Raw genomic sequence first — 23465 nt, 5'->3', positions numbered from 1 at the left:
AAAAAGCGCAAGCCTGTCAAAATCACACACGCGCAGAAAGAGAGGGTGGACCAAGAAAACCAAAGCCCGAGGGCACAAAGAAACGGCATGGAGATATGACACTTCAAAACACGGCTCTTTCTCTCTTTCTCTCTCTCTCTCTCTCTCTCTCTCTCTCTCTCTCTCTCTCTCTCTCTTTTTTTGCCATCTTGTCATCTGTAGCCACCACACCTCCGTCCAAAAAGAGCCTGGTCGCCGCATAATAAAGGGGGGGAAGCCGTGATATAATGAAGAAAGGGAACCACTTGAACGCCGGTGGGAATGATGCCAGATTAGAGGTGAGCCGCAACGACACACGAGTTGAAAAGAGACACAAAAAACACAATAAATAGAAATAAATGGGGAGAAGAACAAAACCAATCAATGGCTCGAATCAAGAATAGCCTTGCTGCCTTCGTACTCGTCCCCGTCGTGCGTTTTGACGTCCTTTCATGCAGTGACTCCTATTCGGCTCCAACATTGCCGTTTCCCGTGCCCGCAAAAGTGCCGTTGAAGTAAAAAGGCACGTTGGTGCCCTCATTGTAATGAAGGGACTGGTTGAAATCAAAATCGTCCAAAACGTCGCTCGTCCCCCTCTTGCGTTTTGACGTCCTTTCATGCAGTGACTCCTATTCGGCTCCAATTTCGCCGTTTTCCATGCCGGGAAAAGTACCGTTGAAGTCAAAAGGCTCGTTGGCGCCATCATTGTCATGAAGGAACGAGTCGAAATCAAAATCATTCAAAACGTCGCCTGACTGTAGGGGGTTGGCAAGCTCTATACCGGGGAATTCAATCTACAATAAGCAATTAGCAAAACTGCCCCCATCTCCTTCAAACGTCAAAGCCCATCTACACCTACCATGCCGAAATTGTTGTCCATCAATCCATTCTGATTTGGATCTCCGGGGTTCTGAGGAGGTGGTACAGAAGCCGCTTGGGGAGCTGGTGCAGGAGCTGTTGTAGAAGGCGCGACGGCGTTGGAGGTGGCCTGCGCGTTGCCGCCAGCAGCTCCGTTCTGGGCGTTCTTGTGGAAAGCCGGGTTGACTGGAGTCATGGGCGTCGCCGGTGCTGCCTCGCCCTCGCCTGCGTTCTCCCCAGCAGGGGTAGCTCCTGTGTTACTGGTATTCTGACTTGCTGCTTTCTTCGCAGCAGCGGCACGCTAAATGGTTTTGAAAAAGAAAAAGAAAAAAAGACAATTAGTAAGACAAAAAGCTCTGGCAGGTTTGTTGAGAGGCGGGTTGCTTGTTGCTGGTCTCGAGCAGGGTCGAGAGGATATGTCTCACCTTTTCTTTAGCAGCCTTGGATTCCTTCTTCTTTGGTGCCGGTTTCGTTGATTGGCTTGGTGTAGGAGGCGCAGCGGACGCTTGCTGGGGAGAGGCTGTAGTCCGGCTGTTGGCATTGCTTACAGTAGCGGAAGGTGCTGATGGTGGTGGCATCGATCGTTGTTGCGGCGTTCCTTGTACCTGCTGGTTCTGCTGCAAGCCTTGGGGTGCTTGGCCGTTGGGACCCTGTTGCCATTGTCCTGGCTGTCCTGGACCTCCTGGTTGTGGGCCCGGTTGCCCCTGGCCTTGTTGCATCTGACGAGCCATCATCTGTTGAGGGTTCATCTGGCCGTTGTACGGTTGCCCAGGATGAGAGCTCGGTGGCCGCATGCCGTTCATCTGTACCTGGGCGGCAGCCATGTTGCCGTCCACTCCGGCTTTGAAGAAGTGAGGGGCCATGCTAGGATCAACCTGGTTGCCCATGAAATTCATGGCAGGGTTCGGAGAGTCCCGAGAATGTCCACCATCGGGAACGGGAGAGGGAATGCCGGAATTGTTCATCTGAGGTGTACCACGCTTCATCTGATCGTTGGGGTTGGGGGAAGCCCCGGATCGCATGGCCTGGGGGGAGGCTTCGGGATATGTTTGACCGTTGGGACCAGGCTGTCCAGGAGCACCAGGAGCACCGTCGCGCGGCATGCCGCTAATGGTATCCTGCTCCTGTCGTGCCATCATGAGCCGTTTCTTGTTCTGCTGCTCCAGCAGCATCAGCTGCATTTGATAGTCCTGAAGGGCATGGTTGCTTCCAGCCGCCGCTTGAGCTCCACCGGGGCCAGGTCGGATGCCCCCCGGACCCGCCATTTGGCCCTCGGGGTTATAGAACGCATTGAGTGCCGTCCCGTCAGGGCCCTGCGGCATCATGGGAGAACCTTGATTCTGCGGTCCGACTGGGTTTGGTACCTGCTTGGTTCCCATCTGCGAGCCATGGTGTTGCTGCAAATTTTGCGAGTAGGTAGCAATCGATTTTTGCTGAGCTGCCGGAGGTGCGTTGATGAAATGCTGGAGCTGTTGCTGGTTCAAAGTGCTGGGGTTGATACCATTGGCAGTCAGCATCTGGTGTGCGGCAGCTACATTGGGAGCGTTTGGCATCTGCTGTCCAGGCATGCCTTGAACAGGTCGTCCGTTGGCAATCATACCGCCCGGTTGGTTGGGGTTGAATGGGGCGCCGTCTATGCGAGCGCGCTTGGAAGGTGACGGTGCGTTTTCCCCGGATGCAGGTGACGAGGGGCGATCGCGATTCGGATCCATGACTGATGGGTCGCGCTGCATCTGGTTCTGCTTGGCTTGTTGCAACATCATTTGTGGGCTGGAAGACGAGTTACCGCAAGGTCAGCATATGCGAAACGTTTGCGTGGCGACCCGGGAGGGCTTACTTATTCTGATTATTGGCCATAGCAGCTCGTGCGAGGTTGTTCTGTTTGATGTTCATGTTCATGTTCATGTTTCCATTCGACATTCTCATCATGTGGTACTGTTGCTGTGCCGCCAAGTCTGGACGCATCTGACGGAGCAGCTCTTGCTGCTGGGTCTGCTTCAAGCGAGATTGTTGCTGCCGATGAGTTACAAGTAATTTTCTTTTAGCGCGAACCCAAAAAAAAAAAAAATGAAATAAAAGAAAAAGAAGAGAGATAGATGGAGAGAGATCCCGTATTGAGGCAGAACCGCGACTGAGTATTACCAAAAGGGTCCTTACCTGAGTGTGAGCGACATATTGATTGACAGTGCCATTCCCAGTCTTGATACGCTGGGCGTTGTAAATGTCCCAAAAAAGACAGAACCATTCGTAAAGAAACGAAGTATCCGACGCGGGCATTGGAAGCTTTGGCGGTGGCAGGTCGTCGGGAAGTTTGGCATCCAAGTCGTCTTTGGAATCGGTTTCCATCGGATCGTCGCCGTTGGCAGCATTTGCACCCTTGGTACCATCCTTGTGGACATTGACCTGCTGCTCGCTCGACAATAGTGCGCGGGCACAGTCATACATGCCGTAACGGATGAAATACTCGTAGATATAGGTGTTCAGAACGCCGCGTTGATTGTCGTTCAATTGCTGCTGTCTTGCGGCGGCGGCGGCGGCGGCGACCTGGGTGTTGACGACACCATTGTTCATCATGGGCATTGGCGCACCGCCGACTGAGCCCCCCATGGGATTCATGTTGGCCATGCCCATATTCGGGTTCATGGCCATCTGGACGGCGAGCTCTGACAGCCGCGACGCGAACGGGTGAATAATGTGAGGATGTCAAGACAGGACCCAGGACCCAGGACCGGGAGGGGGGGGGGGGGGGGGTTGACGAAGGAGGGCAGTCCGCCTCGCGTGCCCCACGAACCGAAAACACAAAGGATAATAATGCCCGTGTCGTGGACAAGGAGCGACAAGCAACAAGCAGAAACGATGGGTTCCAGGTATTGAACAGGCGTCGCGGTGGCGTAGCGTGGGTAAGAGGGGCGAGTCAGGTCGGTCGACAACCAGGCGCGGCAGGGGTTTCGATATTCGGGCGCGGCAGTTCGACAGAGCCTAGGAGCTGAAGCAGCGAAATAAGATGCGCAGTCGGCAGAAGTAGAAAAGCAAAAAAAAGTGGGTGGCGGCGAGGATGTGCACGAGCGGAAGAGAGATGCAGCAAATATTTATGATATATAAACAAGAACGGGGTATTTGATGAATGGTGATGGGGGGGGAAGAGGTGTGAGGGTGGACGGGAGAGTTTCGTCTGGGGGCTGGGACGAATAGTGGTCTCTCAGTTGATCTTTCCTCCTACACTATGTCTCTTGCTCGTTCTGGGCTCCAGTGTGGTGGACAGACAGTGTGGTGTGCAGTCTGGTGTGTGCGAGTGTGCCTCAGCACCAGACTGGAAAAGCAGAAGGCCCGCGGGGGGGAGAAAAAAAGAATTGAAGGGCACCCAGCACCCAAAGGGCCTAGAAAATCGAAACCATGCGCAATGCAGCGTCGAACCCAAATGATGCCGGATTCCTTTTCGGCTTCGGGCGCACAAGATACCCGTACCTGGGCAATGGCCGTCGCTCGTCGTGATCAGCGAACAGCTCGGCGTCGTCGCTGTCAGCACTCACGCGCGCTGAGCCGGGGAGACGATTGTTGCAGCGAACATTTGATTGAATCCGTTTCGTGCTGGCTGTGGAAGCAAGCAGCACATGAGGCCTGAGGGCCAGGTGCGAGATGGCAAAAAGGCTACGACCGGCAAATGGCGACACAGTGCGGACCAAGGTTGAATGAACGCACACCTACGGACCATTGTCCTGCCAGGAAAACGGGAGCGTGCACTGTGATAAGCCGCTGATAGAAGCGAAGATGCACCGTCAACCGCACAGTGTCCCAATGGTCAGAACGTCTGGTGGCACTGGAGATTGCGGGTGATGAATGGCAGTTCTGCCACAGTGCAGACAAGGATTTGGTGAACGACCCCGTAGCAAGCCCATGGGCGGGCTGGGCCTTTCGGTGGGCAAGTCAGCGCCGTGGGTATCCGTAGCGGCCCCTGTCCAGCAGCGTAATCCTCAGTCCAGGCAGCGTATTCCCTAGCCTGCGTGCAATCGAATCGCCCAAGGCTCCGGTGCTGCCTCAGGCATGAGGCGGCATTATCGCGGTCCAAAGGCTGCCAATGGCAGCACAAGCCCAACCAAGAAGACAAATTTCTTTGCCTCAACCAATGGGCTTGGTGAAGGTTGTGTATCTCATGACCCTACAAAGTCAGGTCGAACGCGGCGGAAACCTCGGGAGCCAGTTATCCTTTATTTGCTTGTTGGAGCCTGATGCTGAACCGCGGGGCTGACTCCTACTTTTTTTTTTTCACTTTTTTTTCCTTTCGCTTTTTTTCCCGCTTTTTTTCGCTTTTTTTTTTTTTTTTTAAGCAAGTGCAACTGTTTTGTTGCTGGTTCTCTGGCTCTCGTCCGGCAACCACAAATTGCTACCTGGTACTCCGTAGAGATAGGGCCAGTAATAATCACTGTGTGCTAGCGCATCGTGAATAAAGTTTTTCCCATCCTTGGATATATGTCCTTGCTTGGCGTCACGCTCCGTTGATTCGTCGAGGGCAGGTTTGCGTGGCGGTTCTGGTTTGACCGTGGGGGGTACCTGTTGGTGGCATGATAACATTCATGGCGTGACCTGCGACTTATGACTTGTCTGACTTCCCGTCATTCGACATTGAATACCTAGCATCCATTCGACCCGATCTAGATACCTACCTCCTTAGGTCAGGGTCAGGTTAGGTGGTAGGCTGATAATCAGTTGAGGTTGAGGTCAAGAGAAAGACCAGCCCACTTTTTCTTTTGCGCCGATGGCCAATGAACAAACTCGCCCTTGACTTGCTTGACTGATGATGTTGGGTTCAATTATAATCTTTCAATCAAGGCAAGGCAGCTCCTTCTCATCAGCGGGTAACTAATCGTCGGAAGGGTAATAGATCGAAGATCCGGATTAACGTTCTCTGTCGTGGCCGAGACATGTTTCTCCCCGAATTCAAATCAAGGCCGTGAGCAAGCCATCAAGGTAGGACATCGCCGCCTTGGAAGGCATGGGGGGTGCACCTACCCCAAAGTCGACAACATGGAGCCTCAGCTCAGCTTTTGAAGCCGCGCATAAGGCGATGCCGCTACGTCCCTGGTTGATTGGCTTGCTGCAGTGACCACTGACGATACAACGTGGTGTCGACGTGGTATTGAATCTGGGGAGGGTGACTTTGTCAGGTTCTAGAATATCTGGCCCGTACTCCGTACCTTGTCCATAGATTCCTGGGCATTTTATTCAGGACAACAGCATCTGCGTGACAACGACATCTTCATATTTTTCGATGAGAAAGCTGTTCTAGCACCATTACCCACGGCAGCAGTTATACCAGTGACATTACGCCAGTAGCAACAAAGTCAATACCATCACCCGCGGTACATCGAGCACCAGTTAAGTAAGACAAGTCAGCCCAGGTTCCAACGCGGGTCAGCAGCGGCAAAAGTAACATCAAAAATCAAAGATCAACAACTGTGACTTGGCTCATGCGAAAAAGCCATGCATCTGCTGGATTGCAGATCTGTTCAGAACTACTTCCACACTCTCTCAAAAGTCAGCATCCTCATCCTTGGGCAGCTCCGCCGCCGTGCAAAAAATGGAACCGACGGAGACAGGATTCGAACCTGCGCGGCCGAAGCCATGAGATTTCTAGTCTCACTCATTAACCACTCTGACACTCCGCCTCTTTGAGATGTGCGAGTTTTGCCGTTATTCACGCCTACCATGCAACTTGTGGAGATGCAAGGGCTAGAGTGGAGCGGCGATGGCGTCTGATTGGCTCCGTTGAAATGGGATATCCTTCCTGGGACCTGCACTGCAATAAGTCAAGCATTACAAGGTAACTTCTCTTGAGCTCATGCAATTCGTTCCACGGCGCCATGTCAGATTTACGCGCGCTAAGCCCTAAGGGGTAGACGGGACCTGAACACCATTATGACTGTTGTTGCAAAGTACGTTTCCAAAAATGATTGCGAAATGGAACGGTGTGATGGTTTGGGCGCTTGCCAATGACGAGTAACAACAATACGCGCGTCTTTTTGCACCAGGCCATCAGTCCTTCTTCCCGTTGCGACAAGCACACTCGGGAGTTTTACTAAGAACCCGCAGAGTACGGAGTGCTTGAGCGCTCCTTCGTGCAACGGGTCAGTCTGGAGCTGGTCGAAGTGCTAATGGTGCTAATGACGACAACCCTAAATCGTACCTTCCTCTTCAATGAAATGCTCGGGAGACACGGGAATACTGCAGAGACTTCCAGGTAGACACATAGACACATGGAGGGGGAGAATATCCAACATAAAAAAAATCGAGAAACATGGGAGCCATGAAACTCGAGAGCGAGGCTTGGGAAAGCAAAAAAGTAAGCCGACGGAGACAGGATTCGAACCTGTGCGTCCGAAGACAAACGATTTCTAGTCGTTCCCATTAGACCACTCTGGCACTCCGCCTTACGGCTTGCTTATGCCCAGTGCACCTTAATGTGGTTATATAAAGGCAGTACTCACACGAGTATGATTCGAATATTCTTTTTGCGATTCCCGCGATTGCCATTTATGACATCCAAGGAAGTGCAATAACAGCAGCAATGATTGCCTAGGTACAATTCCTTAGACTAAAGCTTCTCATCGGCCGAGGTATCTCTTCGTCCAATTTCTCTGCGTTTCCGTGTATTGGATGGAGTTGGTCGATATGGCATCCACCTCCTCCCATATGAAGGCTATTGGTGTCGGGCGACTTTAAAAAAAAGTGGTATTAGTACCGCGATAGAGTGACTATGTGATGTTTCACATAGCAACAATGCCGCAAATGATATAACTGGGTATGTACTAGAGAAGAAAATGGCGTATAGTATGCATTTTCTGACTATCGATGCGGCATGGTTGGCTTGATTTGGAAACACGATGCTGGATGTCTTTGCCCTTAAGAGAAGATGCCGACTCGGATCGGATCCAAGCATCCTCCAAAGCAACAGGCGTCGCTCGCTGCATCATCTGATTTATACCCTGACCACAAAGGTCGGACACATGGTCGAACTGTCCACCTTATTCTCACTCCCGAGCGGATCGCCCAGTCTGGCGCCCAACTGCACAATGGTATTTTCATAAATCCGCGCCGCATCCATATGCAGCTTCTCCTCATCCGCATCCCACGTTAGAAGATACCCTGTACTCTCAGCAGAGCTCTCTTCACCTTCACCATCCGTCTCCTCTTCGTCCACCTCCCCGCTACTGAGTATCTCCATCATGAGCAACCTCGTCTGTTCCACCAAACTCCGACACCTCACCATGTCAGTCGGCGTCATGCCAGCTCCAAGGCCATTCTCGAACCCTGGCAGTGAATCGCGCGATTCCATGTCCTGGCCGCATAGAAGGCTGGCAAAGCAGTGGTCCAATTTGCGAAGCAAGTCAAATGTACTTTTGGGGGAAGGGGGGAACGATCGAACGTACTGAGTGAAGTCGCTGGCTAACCTTAACAAGAAGGGAATCTGTAAACTCGCTGATGGGAGAATTAACGAAATACTTGAGATTCGAAAATGGGAAATGAGTTGACTAACGCGTGCCCGACTTCCACAGCACGTTCACTATGCCTTCGAATTCTCGGCACACCTCACTGAAGGATTTGAATCCGACGACAGCGTCGCCTGGATTGGGTTTGCCAAATTTCTTAACGTATCGGCGGGATATGTTGAGGAGTTTGTCCTCGACGTAGCGCCGGACTAGGTCCTCTTTGTGGGAGCCTGGTCTCAGTGAGTGGCCTCTGGGGTGTGGCAGTTCTATGGCGCGGGAACGTGTTGATGTGGAGGATGGGGCGGGAGAGAGAAGGCCGGAAGGGGGTATGAAGCCGCCTGGCTGAGGTTCGAAATCTTCCATGAGCAGATCGATGCTCTGGTGCGCTGCTTCGTTGCTGATGTTGTTGGATCGTGGCACCATGACTTGGAGGGTCAAGCGGGTGGCACTGAATGCATTGCGCTCGAATACTAGAACGAAGAACAATCCTGGAATTTGAGTCGGAGGAAATAAACTTTGACGCCAGTACTCAATGGAAAATCGAGAGCATCTCCAGAACAAGTTTACTTGTTGATGATGGTCTGAATGATGGTCTGAACGATGATCGCCATGGGTAAGTTGATGACGGCCAAGATGGGTCATCAAGCTGCAAGCCACAGCGGCTTCTAGTTGGCAGTAGTACAGCCCCAACGCCAGTCATGTGACTGCAGGTGGGTCACTCTGCGGCTCCTAGAAGTTTGAACGAGCGGCTGCTGCCCCTTGAGGCTTGTCCATTGTCCGGCATTGGCAACGACGAAGCCCGTTACCGCAACCAGCCCCGTGGACATTTTCCAGCCATTGAACAGTTGTCGTCGCTTCGACTTCGAGTTGGCATAATCCCTTCCACAATGGCCCCCAAGAGAATATCGGGCGAAAAGGCTTCTCGCCGCCCTCCCAAGGGCCTTTTCGTGTCCGCCTACGAGACCCTGACCTCGCCTGACAATGCTGCCGTCGTCCGAAGCATCGCCCTCTTTGGCGTGAGTAGCTCGACCGGCGCATCGCATTTGGTGTAAACAAGAGCCACTAATCATCTCCATAGGCTGCTGTCGGTTTCCTCGCCAGCCCCTGGGGCGAGGCTCTTCTCCCTCCTTCGTACGCAATCCGCAACCTCTAGCACGAACCAGATCTCGCGACGAGCGCTAACATCCCATCACAGCTAGTAGTTGATCCCTCGACTTTATGTGCAATGGGAAAAAAGCGCCGAATTTGCCTGCCGAAATGAGCTTCTGGCATCGGACAACCGAGTTATTTTGTATGATAGATGACGAATGTACCCAAGACCGCCCTGTGCCAGGTTGTCCACACAAAACAATGGTTTCATAATTGAGTTGATGGCCGACGGGAGGGAGACGCAATACAAAATTCGCATAGCCTTGTTGCCAAAAACCTGGAGAATTTCTAGTCGAAAAGGTGCATTTTCGTTTGGAGCTCTAGTTCTACGTGTCTCGATGTGAAAGTGTTGCAAGCAGTTGCTGGTTTCTAACCTTCTCAGGCATCTAGGTCTGGTGGACGGAATTTGCATGGTATCGTTCTGTGTGAAGAGCTTGGGGATGACACCTTCCTTTCTGTAGGGACTGTTTCCGTCATGGAAGGAGTCCGCCGCTGCACAACTGCCTAGGTAACCACCTAAGATGATGACTCCAGAGGCAAAAAAAGAAAGAAACAAAGAACTCAACTTTGCAGCCAACTCCTTCAGACCGTGCTTATTTCCTCAAGTGGTGCAAATTCAAAAGACGGCCGATTATACCGACAAGATGCCGTTTCGATCAATGATGGCCAGTCATGCAAACACGCCTACACCTTCAGGAAACCTTGAGCTCTCGACCACTCCTCGGCCAAACCACAACACGAGAAGAGGGCGAGGTTTGGCTCATTTGGTGTCCAAGTTCGAGGTCTTGGAGTTAATGTCGCGTCAAGGCAAGCCGGCGCCAGCGAGCCGGGGCAGCCTAGGTGGCCGTGTTGACTCTACCACGGAGCTTAATAAGTCAGCGTCTCTTGTGTCATCCGAGTCGAAACTGTCTTGCTCCACGCCCCCAAAGAGCTGGAAGCTCAGACGAGCAAGGGAGGACATGGAAACATCGTTGGTAGGCTCCGGGACCGTGCTTCCAGACAGAGAAGGCAATCGCGACGAAAAACGGCCTTCCATGGTTGCAGAACGACGAAAACTATTTGAAGTCGAACTTGGCAACTCCAAAAAACGCAGTGAGTGCTTCACCGCTGACATTCATGCTAACGGCGGCAAACTGTCGCCTGCTACTAACCAGTCCTACCGGGCAGATGAGGTGCCTGCGAACTCGGGCCATGAGGCTATGCGGGTTGGCCAGAAACCGCCGTTGATGACCAGATGGCAGACCGTTCGAGCTAGGTCACCGCTGGCATGCATGGCACAGAGTCAAGTCGCTGTTCTCTCTCGTCCAGCTATTCCAAATGTGTCCATGCGATTGTCAGGGTATCTTCCCATGTCTTCCACATGCCCATTGCTCCCGAATACACTTGACCTGACAAAGCCCCATTCGCTGTCGGACTGCTTCCAAGAGGCTGTCAGTGACGATTGCTCGAGTAAAGGGTGCAGCTCGATAACGCCGAGGTGTCGCTCATCAACACCCTCGTCTGCAGCAGAAAGCCAACAAGAGCTCACTGCACGGGTTGGAAATGCGTCTCCCAAGTCCCAAGGCCCGAACGAAGTTTGCCATACTCCTCGGGCAGCACATTCGGCAGTTGACGGAAGCCCAGGCAAAGACGACGACGAGCAAAACACACCGTCAAGGAAAAGCGGCAAAAACGGTCTTCTTGCTGGTGCAACAAATGATTGTCTGCACGATGATTCGGGAAGAATGGCGGGACTCTCTCCATATATTGCTTCGATGAGCACATGGCCTTCAAACAACGGCTTGGAGAGCTCAGGGCCCGACCCAACCCTAAGCCATGGGCAATCTCAAATCAGGCAAGGTTCATGCAAACCAAAAGAGAAGCTTGTGATGAGCGCAATTGCGAGTTTCGAAGCTGTATCGAATCGTTCATCTGAAGAAACGACTCCACGAATCAGCAGCACCATTGAGCATTTTGAATCGCTCATTTCCGGGGATCAAACAAGCCAGAGGCACAAGACTAGTCTACAGAAAAAGAAGAAATTGACGGCGTCGTCATCTTGGCAGCCGAACAAGGCCGATGGAAGGTTGAAGACGTCGACCATGGAATTAGCCCGGCGGAAGTTCTCAAACTCCTGGGGTCCAGCACGGTTCAAGAAAATCCGACCATTGTGCGACGACGAGAGCGCAAAAGATCTCTGTTACAAAAAGCCCAGCCAGCGCCGATGGGAACAAAGCAACATGCCAACTGATGGAAGCGTTCATTCAAGGGATAGAGATTTGAGCGAATGGTCAGAACGGCGGGAACACGCCGGCTCAAGAATCAAAGGACAGTGCATGGAACCGAACGACAGCCCTGGTAGCGACGTTGAACCCGGTGAGCCGTCGGCACAGCGTTGCAACCTGACTTTGGAGAACGTCACTGGACAATCCGGCAAAGGCAGCAGCAGAAAACGGCAGCCGAGCGATTGGCGTGGCAGCTGGAGACTGTCGAGGCGGCGCTGGGTGTCTCGAAGCAGCATTCCACTGATTGCCCAGGCCGAATGCACTCTGGAGCAACCGAAGCCGGTACGAGTCAACGAAGTGAGGCGACTTGTCAGTCTTTGTCGAGACAAAATGACGGGATGGAAACACCGCGCCCAAAACTGATTAGCGACGCAGGTCGAGGTCGAGGTGGCTGCAAGCAGATTGTTTCTGCATGAATGGAGCGAATGGAGTAAAACATGGCGGGATCGTTCTGCGGAGGAAGGGCGCTGGCGTTTGTGCTTGGGGTGCGGGAGAAGCGGAATGAATGAATCATGGACGCCAATGACAGACATGTTGTTCATTCGTTATGTGAGGTAGTGGAGAGTTTTGTTACACAAAAGCTATATTCATTGCGCGAAAAAAAAGAAGAAAAAAAAGGCTCAATGAATGCTTTGTGCACATGTGACGGACATTGTTTACCGTTGACGCCTTGGCGAAATGAAGAACAGAAGAACAGAAAGGAAGAAGAAACTAAGGAAAAGAAATAGTAAAGAAAAGGGCGAGCTATTTGGCGAAAGGGTCTGTTTCGCCAAACGTTTTTTTTTTTTTCGAGTCCAAAACAACCACCCTCGCATAAAATAGGGCATTCAAAGAATCGCCTAGATTCTCGTCTCTTTGTGTTGTAAATCCGTGTCAACACGCCCCCCATGATCGGCAAGTTCGCTAGTACAGTCAATCTGTCTCAGCTCGAGATCGAAATGGTCGAGCTTCCTTCTTGGCGATTCCTCTGGCTCGTAGGGCGGCGACAGAGCAGAGTTGTGTGGCGAGGAGAGGCCGGGGCTGGAGGCGCTGAGAGGCAGACTGGGCATGGGTGAGCGGCTGGATTTCTCGCCCGCATTTGAGGAGCCGGAGCCGGAGCCGGAGCCGGACTTCTGGCTGCTTTTGTTGGAGCCGGTGAGGTAGGCTAGGCTGCCGCCGTGGCTCATTTGCTGGGCGGCGAGGGTGCCCAGGGGAAGGATGATGACGACGGAGGTTTGGGTCAGGGAGGCGGATTCGAAGTTTGGGATCTTGGCCCATTCGAGGGCCGCGAAGACGACTTGAGAAAACAGCCCGAGTTAGTGAAGAGGACGGGGGAAAGGGAAAAGGATAAAGGGAGGTTGAGGTACCGGGGACGAGCATCAAGACGCCGTTGGTCATGACCAAGACCTCCATGGGGGCCACCTTGCGCCGGCGGTTCAGGATGCGCCTGTTGACCAGGAGATGCATGACCAGGCGGACGTTGAACAGGGCGCAGTACCAGCAGATGGCGAGGGCGTTGAGCACCAGCGCGGCGTGGACCACCCAGGCCAGGTTCCTGGCGGGCGCGAGGCTGAGGTTGGCCCTGCTCTGGATGACGGCAAAGGCGAACCTGGCGGCCACGACGAGCAGCGAGATGGAGGCGGAGACGGCGGCGAGCGAGTAGCGGACCCGGTCGGGCCAGAGGGACACCATGGTCCAGGCCTGGTGCATCAGGCCGGCCTCGACGACGACGACGAGGACGAGGGAGACGACGTTGCCGGCCACGCTGGCGTACAGGTGGCGGCGCGGGACGGCCGAGTAGTCGCCCGTCCAGAACTGGTAGAAGTGGTTGAAGGGCGAGAGGAAGAAGGCCATGAGGAGGCACATGCGGACGATGCAGACGGCCAGGCCGGCCAGGTGCAGCAGGGTCGAGCTGCGCAGCAGCTTGGACGGCGGGGTCATGATGAGCACGACCAGCAGGAGCAGCAGGCACGCGCCCGTCTGGAAGGCGTAGTTGATGCACACGGAGATGGATTCGTCGTTGAAGGCGTCGATGGAGGAGATGGGGATGGCGACGGGCCGGGCGCCCTGGATGACGGCGACTTGCATCTTTGTGCGGAAGAGCCCAGCTCAGCCCAGCCCAGCTCAGCTCTGGGGGGGGGGAAGAAGAAGTTGGCAGGAAGAAAGGAGGGGAGGGCGCTCGCGAGCAGAGTAGGACAAGGACGACGAGGACGACGAGGACGACGAGGGCGACGAGGGCGACGAGGGCGACGAGGACGATGAGGACGAACGACGACGAGGACGACGAGGGCGACGAGGACGATGAGGACGACCGACGACGACGAGGTTTTCGGGATGCCGTCTCTCTCGATTCATATGTAGCACGGGGTGCGAATCGCACAGCGACCGCGTGTACTTGCCCACGGGTGGCACCGTCGCCTCGCATCCCCTCGTGTCTGGTCTGGCAGTGGCGGCGAAGCAAAAGGCAAACACGAGCCGGGCCGGGGGCTGCTGGCGGCGCACCAGACGCAACAATGCCCCATCGTCGGCGATGTCGCTGTTTCGTTCGTTGGCAGCAAGGACAAAAAAAAAAAAACGGGCGTTGCTGAAGAATTGGTTTGCGGGCGCGGCGTCTGGACGTTGCGATTGTTCTGCGCGGGAGTGGCGCTGCCTAAGCATTGTTCCTGAGACACGGGTGGGGGCGGGGTTGCGGCTGCCGGGTGCGGAACTGCCGGGGGCTGGGCTGGGATAGGCTGGGCTGGAATTGTTCATGCCTGGTTCCTTTCTTCGGCAAGCAAAAAAGGTTCATGTTGTTTGGTGGGGGTGAAGAAAGAGCGGAGTCTGTGCGGGTGGCAGGGAGGCACTGGGATTCGACGTGGCCGCGGACGGACGGCAGCGGATGCTGATCTTCCAACGTCGGCTTGCCAGACGACAAGTCGTCGTCTCTGCGGACAAGGGCCGCCTCGCCTGAGCTGAGGGGGGTTTTTGCTGCTGGCGTCGAGACGCGAGAACGGCAGCGCCGGCACCGGGCACCGGGCACCGGCAGCGAGCGAGAGACAGACAGACTGACCGACAGACAGACAATAGCAGTCGCCCTGTCATATGGCTTGTTCTTGGCTAATGCAAAACAATCAGTGAATCCGAGCATTGCCGACGGCCACCCCCTCGAACAATCATAAGGCAGGGGGGGAAAAAAAAGAAAAGAAGAAACATCCGCCGACATTGTTGCGCTTACTGTATTTTGGGGCAGACCCTCGTCGCGCTGCTCTTTGCGTTGCTCGCCCATCCCATTGTTCATTTCCGCTACGATGCCATGCCCATGCCCATGCCCATGCCCATGCCCTGGCCAATCTTGCGCACCAGTGCCTTCTTCAAATACCACTCCCGAGCCAGCGACCGGGTCATCTTTGCAAAAACAGCTGGCGAGACGCGCCCTCGCTCGACGGCCCTGCCCAGCATGAATATCGCATCTCCGAGCGCCCTCTCCTCCGCCACCAGGCTGTACAGCTGGTTCGAAACCACCGTGGGGGCGACCAGCAGCTCGTCAATGTCCGGCGCCGGGTGGCTTGCCGACCCTTCCACCACCGCATCCGCCTTCCGCAAGGCGTCGTGGAGTATCTGCGTGTTGGACGCGAGCACGTTGGATAGCTGCGTGAGCTGGCTTGATTCGGAATGAATGCCCGCCATCGCCTGCTGCATGGCGTTCCTTTGTGCTTGCAGGCCGGCCATGCTCGAGTCGTTTTGTTGCCGCGAGCGCTGCCGTATGGCAAACAATGCGTGGGCCAGCTGCTGGAGGAGGCTGTCCTTCTCAGGGTTGAGGGGGATTGGCGGCGGTGCCACCGCGGTGTCTGCGGGTATGCCCAGAGTCAACGGTTCGTCCAAGATGTTGGGAGGCGGCGGAGCAGCTGCTTGGGCCTGGGCGTGCTGCTGCGACGGCGCAGTCATCCCCGAAGCAAGGTAGCCTGGCGGTGGTGGTTGATGCTGGAGCTGCCATTGCGGAGCGTGCTGAGGGGGGAGGGTCTGGGCTTGGTACGGGATTTGCTGAATCGTCACGACTTGAGGCCCTGGAGAGGTAGCAACATGGGGTAGGCGAGGCTGTAGAGCAGCAGAATGCTGCTGCTGAAGGTGGGGCCCGGGTAGAGGCTGGCGGTGGTGATCTAGCCGAGGCGAAGCTTGGACCTGGGGCGGAAGTGGAGGAGCCGAGTCGTACCGGGACGAGGTTGGGGGGTGATTAACCGCCGCAGTTGGAGACGAGAAAGGGGCAGCATGGGACTGTTGCCGGTTTTGGTGCTCCTTTGGCGGAGGCGCCGGCGGAGGAGCCGGCGAATCCAGCGCCGAGCTGTGTAGTGAGTGAGATGGACGGGTTGAAGATATCCGTTGCGGATGGGGTGGTAATGGCGGCGGCGGCGACGACGACGACGACGACAACGTTTGACTTGAAGCTTGTTGTCGCGGAGTCTGGCTGGCGGGCTGCTGTTGCTGCCTTGATACAACCGGTGGTTCCTTGGCGAAGACATCGGAGAGGACGGACAGAAAGCCTTGTATGTTTGATTTCTAGGTCCACGACGCACAGCGCATTAGCTCTCGGGCCAACACGTGCAGGGGAATCGACCACTCTTCCACAGCGGGCAGCCTTACATCCCAGAAATGAGCCCAGCCAACAAGATAGGGGTGATAGACCTGACCCTGAGGATCGACGTGCTGCCCTGGACGGATCACCATTGTTTCCGTGGGCGTGACATACACAAGAGGGGGTTCCCGAGGATACGCGTGCGGAACCCATATGGACACGGGGAATCGGTACGTGTTGCCACGGAAGTTGACGGGGACGGTGCCAGCCAGATGCAAAAGCAGCGCGCTGGATCCGTTGGGGAAAGCTGCGCCCCCACGGCATGGGGAGCCATTAGTTTTTCGCGCCGAGACGGACCGAGCCGTCGGACCTTGACTTACTGTGCACGTCGGTTCGTGGGGTCAGCGACGGCCACTGCGCCAGGGCTTGCGCGACATCGGCGTACGTTCGATTGACGTGGTGATACTCCTGTGGATTAAGCTGGTTCAGCGCGCGCGCGCGGGGAGCAGCGTGACCCGAGCGAAGGAGGGGAGGGGGAGAATGCATACGCTGGTGAGGATGCTGTACAGCCAGTTCAGCACATGCTGCTGCACGGGCATGGCGAGTCGTGACGCCGCCCCAGCTTCGCCGTGCGTGCAACGGCTCGTCAGGGGGAAGGCGGAGCAAACTGCCGGCCGGGGGCGACGCTGGTGCGGGTGAGGAAGAAGGAGGGGGGGGCGGATGGCGGATGTCGCAACGGTGTCTGGGAGCGGCTGCGCACGACGTGAGGGAGGGTGTTGCAGCCGAGTCGAGTCGAGTCGAGATGAGCCGAGCCGGGTCGGGTCGAAGTCGTGACATGGCGGAAACAGCGGGCGCGTACAACAGGGCTAAGGTACGGGGCTCGGCGTCGGAAGATCGATAATCCCCGCCGCCAAGCTAGCGGCGACATGGTTCAAGATTTTTTGCGCCGGCATCACCAAAATTCAGCACCAGCGGCAATGAAACTGGTGACACGGCCGTAGTAGATTGAAACCCGGGGATCCGTGGATGATCGATCCGGAACGACGTCAGGAGTAACCTTGCCAGAGGCATTTTCACCAGGTACCTATCTAGGTACCTATGTAGGTACCCAAGGTACTCCCGTAGGTGGTCCCTGGTAATTTAGGCCCCTAATGTGATCAAGTCCCGCCAGTCCCTCCCTGCCCTGGCCAGAGGTTTCGGTGACACATACGGGTCGTTGCAACAGCACAAAGGCTCACCACGCAAGCGAACCTAAACCCCAGCATCTTACAGTATGGTTGCCGGCAGATTGATAGCCTAGTTAGCTCCAGGCCAGCATCAAATAGCCTGGTCTGCAAGGTGCAGTCTGGTGCAAGCGACAGCCTGTACTGGCGCATCTTTTGGTCTATTGGCAGACTGGGCACCAGACACCTTGAGCCACGTGACGGCACACGGCGGGCCAATCAATGAGCCAACTGCAGGAGCTAATTGACGGCAATAGGCTATTGAGGCTGATGACGCATCAAAGCAGTCCGCGTAGGTCATGTTATGTGGCAGGGACTCGTGATGCTCCCAAGTGATGGTGTGCAAGAGCAAGAAACTATCCATCTTTACCTGCACACAAAGTAAACCAACTCTTCCGGTTCGGACTTGGCTCCTACTGCTCTGCTTGATCGGAAAATGGATCCTGCGTGTGTTGGGGCAACATGCAGCACCACGAGGTTCCTGGCGGTCGAGGCCTTACCCTACTGCGGCTGAGGTGTGCCTTTCCAAGATTGATGTGTTCACGTGGTGGGCAGCCGTGACTGCGTAGCGTGCGTAGCAGATGCTGAATCAAGTTTTGGCCTGCGCAAGCCCTGCTTCCATCCCCGATTCAACTCGTCCATCGAGATGCTGCCGAGTCCTGACAGCTACATGCCATGCACGACAAGTCGAACCCATGCTTGGATACATGTAAATTTCCCCATTGGCTCGGGGCGAGGCACAAGCAGGGGCACGGCGCTAAGGATCGCCGGGCCCTGCGCCGTAGCGCAGCAGTGAGACGCCCCATCAGCACTGTGAATGCGAATCGTGGTGCGCAGAGACCCGACGGCCCATTGCTGACTAATGGCAAACCTGCGGCGCTCTCAGCACTGTGCCGGTACCTCTGGCGGGTCTGCTCCCCAGTACGGAGTAGTACTGTATGCCTCAAGTTGCAGCTGCTGAACCCTTCTGCAGATTCTGCAGGACTGCATGTAGCTAGGCTGGAGCCATGCCCAACGCCAGCAAAGGGACCGACCGCCTTGACCAGACTTGGTTCACCAGACCAGACACTTTCTGCTGCCCCTCCGTTCCACCAGACCTCTTTGGCCCGCCCTATCGGAGCTTATTTTATATACATAATAGTCACCCCTCGAATCCATCACGAATCCATCACGTACCCGTCACCCGTCTTGGCCGACTCTGCGCGCATCCGAGCCCCGCCGCGGCTCTTTCCAAACGGTCGCGCTCGAGTCTGCTTTTCCCTTTTTCCAGCCCAACCGATAAATTCCAGTCGTTATCCGTTTTCTTTTCATTCTGCATCTTTGCTCCCCCCCCCAGCCCACCAAACACCCTCTCCCCCACCCCCCGCCATGGTGACGCCCATCCCCGTCCTCTCCGATTACGGACTCTCGGCGAAGCACGGCTTCCTTCCCGAAACACCGCCCTTGACCCGGCTGCCGGATCCCTACTACAACAAGTGGGAGGCGGTTGCTGCCAACCTCCAAGCCCTCGTCCTGACCCGTCGCTTGCGCGGTATCCTCGATCAGCTCCCCGTCCTTTCCACCGTTGGTCTCGAGCACGACTCCGAATGGCGGCGCGCCTACTCGTTGCTGTGCTTCATGGCGCACGCGTACGTCTGGGGAGGCGACTCCCCGGCTGATCGGCTCCCCCCGTCCGTCTCGGTGCCGCTGCTGGACGTCTCGCAGCATCTGGAGGTTCCGCCCGTGGCCACCTACGCCGCCCTCTGCCTGTGGAACTTCAAGCCCGTCTTCGCCGACGAGGACGTTGACAGCCTGGAGAACCTCGCCACCCTCAACACCTTCACCGGGTCCATCGACGAGTCGTGGTTCTACCTCGTTTCCGTCGCCATCGAGGCCCGCGGAGCCCCCATTCTCGACCTGATGCTCACGGCCATGGCGGCGGCTCGGGCAAACGACGCAAACGCCGTGGCCGCGCGCCTGATTGCCTTTGCCGAGCGCCTCACCGACCTGACCAACATCCTGCAGCGAATGCACGAGAGCTGCGACCCCACCATCTTTTACCACCGCATCCGCCCGTTCCTGGCGGGGAGCAAGAACATGGCCGAGGCTGGGCTGCCTCGCGGCATCCTGTACCAAGACGCCTCGGGAACCCGCGAGTACCGCCAGTACAGCGGGGGCAGCAACGCGCAAAGTAGCTTGATCCAGTTCTTCGACGTCGCGCTCGGCATCCACCACCGCTCCACCGGCGAGACGCGGGATCCCCCCTCCTCCGAGTCGGAGCGCGACCGAGAGACGGCCCGCACCTCCCCCCCAAAGCACAACTTCATCCAGGACATGCGCCGGTACATGCCCGGCCCGCATGCGAGATTCCTCGCCGACGTCGGCAAGGTGGCCAACATCCGGCAGTTTGTCAAGGCCAACAAGCGGAACCGGGAGCTGTGTCTTGCCTACGACGCGTGTCTCGCCATGCTCAGTGCCTTTCGCGACAAGCACATCTCCATTGTGACGCGCTACATCATCAACCCTTCAAGAGAAGTCCGGGCCAGGAGTCGGTCGCGGAGCAGAAAGCCCGTCAACATAGCAGCGGCGTCGCAAAAAGCCAAAGCCCAGGGCCAGACGGGCACCGGTGGCACGGCCCTGATACCCTTCCTTAAGCAAGCGAGGGATGAGACTGGAGAGCCGGCCGTGGAAGAATGGACGAAACGCTTCATGAAGAGGAAGCTCAAGGCCGAGTATCAGGCCGATCCGCTGTTTACCTCCAAGTCCGGCCTGGTGGCGGTTGAGGAAAATGTCAATGTCAACGGTCTGGCAGGGTCGTGGACCATGGACGACGAGGTTGGCGGCATCTGCTCTTTCTGAGGCGCTGGCCGTGGACGGAGTTTTGCAATCTTTTTTTTGCTTTTTGGGTGAGAAACTTGTGTGTAGAGCAAGCAAGCAAGCAAGCAAAGCAAGCGATTAGGGTAATTGCATCATGGTGTGTCGAGGGTAAATAAGAAATAGAACTCATTGGCAAAAAGAAGCAAGGGAATAAGGGAAGTGGCGCGCACAGTATGCTCGCATGTCATTTACGAGCCGCTCGACAGCAAGGGGCGCAAAGCTTCCAGTGGCAGGGGTTTCGGGCGCCAGAACCCCGTTCGCGACGTGCCGGGTAAGCAATGGAGCGGATGAGTCGTGCTTCATCATCAGGCTCCTTTTGGTGTTTCGCGCATCCTTGAAGCGAGTCTATTCCAAGAGCTCCTCGAATAGATGGACCCGAGTTTTCTTTTCGGTGCGGGTGTAAATAGCTGAGCTGGTGGTAAATGCTCGCCATGACCAGCTCATCGGGCTGTTTGATTCGAGGCCGTCTACACTTGAATAAAAAGCGTGGGAACAGGGCCAGGTTCGTGTTTGGCGTGCTGCGATACCCGTTGGGGAGTAGATGTGTTGCATGTTTCAGACGCAAGAGGGGACTGTGATCAGTCTATAAACAGAAATAAGCTGCCGATCGGTATGAACCGCACTCGCTACGATGGTTTCACAAGCCATCTCATCTTCCGTAGTATAGTGGTCAGTATGCAAGCTTGTCACGCTTGAGACCCGGGTTCAATTCCCGGCGGGAGAGCCATTTTTCTTTTTGGGCCCCAGCCCTCGGTCGCGCATCTTTGGAGAGAAAAGGCGTCTTCAACCATGCAGCTTTCGCCAGGGTCGCTACGGCACACAGCCATGTGAAGCATTGATGATGAGGTTATTTTTTTTTTGGCTCAACGCTTATTGGGATTTCATTACTAATACTTGAACCTGCAGCGCTTGCAGGGACAGCCCGACCTGGGGACTTGACTTTATGGCTGCAGCCTGCGCCGCAGGTCCCTCAAAAACATCACGGCGGGTAGCACGATTTCTAAACAAGCGGCTTTTCGTCGCCCGGCAACTCTGCGTTTCCTAGATTACACGTTGGCTGTAACAGCAGGAACGCATGCCGGGTACTATGTATGCTGCCTTGGTTGGCAAGAGAATGGAGAAGCCAACAAAGCCGTCAGTCAGTTACCGAGTCAACGTCAGCTCCAAGCCAGCGGGCAGTCGAAGTCGAGCCCAGGCGCTCTTGTGGCCAGATCCCCATTGCGGTTTACCAAGCAACCAGATCGGGGGTTTCACGATTTCATCCACCGTCCCCCCTCCCGGGTCTGGAATGCAAGCGGTTGCGAAGAACCGGTGCGGGCGCGGTGCCACAGCTCGTCGTGCTGTGGAATGCTGCCCGAGCAGAGCGGCCGCCAAGATGCGTGTAAAATATAAAGCAACATGATGCCAGGCAACTCTTTCGCTCCCTCTTGCCTGTGTTTTCATGCTTTCCTCTCTTCCAACCCGGCTCTCATAAAAAAAAAAAAACCCTCGAGTCTGCGAAACCACCCCCCTTACCCATCTTGGCTCTGATCCTTTTCATCCTCAGCCTGCAAAGAAGAAGAAGAAGTAACCACGCGAGAGGGAAAAAAAAAATGAAGGTTTCCAGCTTCGTCTCGGCCGTGACCGGCGTCGCCGTCGCCTCGGCCGCGCTGCTCCCTCGCGACATGGCCGCCAACACCACGGTTGTCGCCCAGCCCCAGCCCTCTGCTGGTGCCCGTTGCCCCACGCCTGGCTCGACCGATAGCCAGGGACGGTACAGCTGCAACCCGGCGCACCAGTATCCCACGGGACAGACCTGCCAGGTCGTCAACGGCTGCTACTTTCTGATGAACGGCAGCGGGCTCCAGGCCGTCTCTGCGGGCGCGGCTTCGCTGTCAGCTGCGGGCGCGCTTGCCGTTGCCGTCTGCGGCCTTTTGTTGTTGTAGAAAATATGCACAAGCTTGGGGAAGCAGGAGGCGTCAATGCGGCTGGGGGACTCGGGATGGATGGATGGACGGATGGATCATGGATGGATCATGGCCCAGTTTTTGTGTGTGTTGCTGGCGAAGAAATCCTTTTCTTCTTCGTCGACGAAAAAGACTTCCACGTTTGTTTGGGGGATTTTACGAAATTATTCTGTACACTCTGATATTTCTGTACATTTTAACTTTATTAGCATCAAGCCTATATTATTACAGCTGGCTCCGAAGTTTATGACAAACACCCATGATCATTAGCGCGAGCCGTCATGGAAAGAGACGGAAGGGCTGGTATTGGGGAGACGAAGGAGCCTTCCGCGCCGCCCACGCCGCCCCACACCAGTCGGACCATAAGTAGACCCCTCTGCCCCCAAAACAAATGTTTGAACGAACGCTACTTTGTCACGTTTCCTCCCATTCCGACACAAGGACATATCACAACATGGCACCGACCAACGAAAAACCAGATTGCATCACTTTGGCAAATTATTTTCGAAAAGTAGGAGACGAGGTTGAACTTTTCCAAAGTCTTCCTGCTCTGGATATTGGCGCAGCACTACTGGAACGCATGGACCGATTAATGCTCGAGACGGCATCGTTCCGCCGCGAGGTTCAGTCAGAGCTTACGTCGTTCCGCCGCGAGGTTCAGTCAGAGTTTATGTCGTTCCGCCGCGAGGTTCAGTCAGAGTTCACGTCGTTCCGCCGCGAGGTTCAGTCAGAGTCCACGTCGTTCCGCCAAGAATTTGACATAAAGCTCCGAGCAATGTAAGTTCCATCATCGACACTTTACAATAGACAGGAGGGAGAATTAACTTAAAATTTATAGGAATAAGAACATTTCGTCACGACTGGTTAACCAATGGGCACTATCCCCGGAGGTGTCGCTTTCGCCCATGTACAATGTCTCCACTGGCGATGAGATAGCCAATTGTCCCAAAACGTTAGCTGCTTTAGAGCAATGCAATAGTAAGCATCTTTAAGCAACCAACCAGACTTTATATATAAATAGTTACTAATATCATTTGTTCAGGTTCAGTAGCTAGTCGTATACTAGAAGAGCTAGGAGAGCACGTTCCTAGAACACTTGACGAAAAACGGAGCCGTCTGAGATCAGCGTTTGGGATTCG

At 55.4% G+C, this 23465-nt stretch overlaps 9 protein-coding genes across 9 annotated transcripts; 4 read left to right on the top strand and 5 right to left on the bottom strand.

The window, feature by feature from the left end:
• Positions 1-647: 647 nt before the first annotated feature.
• UV8b_04751 (uncharacterized protein) lies at positions 648-3525 on the bottom strand (the record flags this gene model as incomplete). The annotated part of the gene is made up of 5 exons (XM_043142249.1): positions 648-812; positions 878-1177; positions 1302-2646; positions 2714-2889; positions 3034-3525. 5 exons carry the CDS (start codon positions 3523-3525, stop codon positions 648-650), a joined length of 2478 nt encoding a protein of 825 aa, XP_042998183.1.
• Positions 3526-7849: 4324 nt separating this feature from the next.
• On the bottom strand, positions 7850-9002 carry UV8b_04750 (uncharacterized protein; the record flags this gene model as incomplete). The annotated part of the gene is made up of 2 exons (XM_043142248.1): positions 7850-8349; positions 8408-9002. 2 exons carry the CDS (start codon positions 9000-9002, stop codon positions 7850-7852), a joined length of 1095 nt encoding a protein of 364 aa, XP_042998182.1.
• A 574-nt stretch (positions 9003-9576) lies between these two features.
• Positions 9577-9921, bottom strand: UV8b_04749 (uncharacterized protein; the record flags this gene model as incomplete). The annotated part of the gene is made up of 2 exons (XM_043142247.1): positions 9577-9829; positions 9884-9921. The coding sequence occupies 2 exons, from the start codon at positions 9919-9921 to the stop codon at positions 9577-9579; spliced, it is 291 nt and encodes a 96-aa protein (XP_042998181.1).
• Positions 9922-10153: 232 nt separating this feature from the next.
• Positions 10154-12136, top strand: UV8b_04748 (uncharacterized protein; the record flags this gene model as incomplete). Its single annotated transcript, XM_043142246.1, has 1 exon — positions 10154-12136. The coding sequence occupies one exon, from the start codon at positions 10154-10156 to the stop codon at positions 12134-12136; it is 1983 nt and encodes a 660-aa protein (XP_042998180.1).
• Positions 12137-12612: 476 nt separating this feature from the next.
• On the bottom strand, positions 12613-13840 carry UV8b_04747 (uncharacterized protein; the record flags this gene model as incomplete). The annotated part of the gene is made up of 2 exons (XM_043142245.1): positions 12613-13049; positions 13120-13840. The coding sequence occupies 2 exons, from the start codon at positions 13838-13840 to the stop codon at positions 12613-12615; spliced, it is 1158 nt and encodes a 385-aa protein (XP_042998179.1).
• Positions 13841-15034: 1194 nt separating this feature from the next.
• On the bottom strand, positions 15035-16900 carry UV8b_04746 (uncharacterized protein; the record flags this gene model as incomplete). The annotated part of the gene is made up of 4 exons (XM_043142244.1): positions 15035-16285; positions 16370-16608; positions 16682-16769; positions 16850-16900. The coding sequence occupies 4 exons, from the start codon at positions 16898-16900 to the stop codon at positions 15035-15037; spliced, it is 1629 nt and encodes a 542-aa protein (XP_042998178.1).
• A 1992-nt stretch (positions 16901-18892) lies between these two features.
• On the top strand, positions 18893-20362 carry UV8b_04745 (uncharacterized protein; the record flags this gene model as incomplete). Its single annotated transcript, XM_043142243.1, has 1 exon — positions 18893-20362. One exon carries the CDS (start codon positions 18893-18895, stop codon positions 20360-20362), a length of 1470 nt encoding a protein of 489 aa, XP_042998177.1.
• Positions 20363-21972: 1610 nt separating this feature from the next.
• On the top strand, positions 21973-22305 carry UV8b_04744 (uncharacterized protein; the record flags this gene model as incomplete). The annotated part of the gene is made up of 1 exon (XM_043142242.1): positions 21973-22305. One exon carries the CDS (start codon positions 21973-21975, stop codon positions 22303-22305), a length of 333 nt encoding a protein of 110 aa, XP_042998176.1.
• A 412-nt stretch (positions 22306-22717) lies between these two features.
• Positions 22718-23381, top strand: UV8b_04743 (uncharacterized protein; the record flags this gene model as incomplete). Its single annotated transcript, XM_043142241.1, has 3 exons — positions 22718-23103; positions 23165-23278; positions 23378-23381. 3 exons carry the CDS (start codon positions 22718-22720, stop codon positions 23379-23381), a joined length of 504 nt encoding a protein of 167 aa, XP_042998175.1.
• Positions 23382-23465: the final 84 nt, after the last annotated feature.

This window comes from Ustilaginoidea virens, chromosome 4 (assembly GCF_000687475.1).
Source record: "Ustilaginoidea virens chromosome 4, complete sequence".
Lineage (NCBI taxonomy): Eukaryota > Fungi > Ascomycota > Sordariomycetes > Hypocreales > Clavicipitaceae > Ustilaginoidea > Ustilaginoidea virens.
The sequence above is the reverse complement of the archived record's forward strand: the minus strand, read 5'-3'. Positions and strand labels throughout refer to the sequence as shown.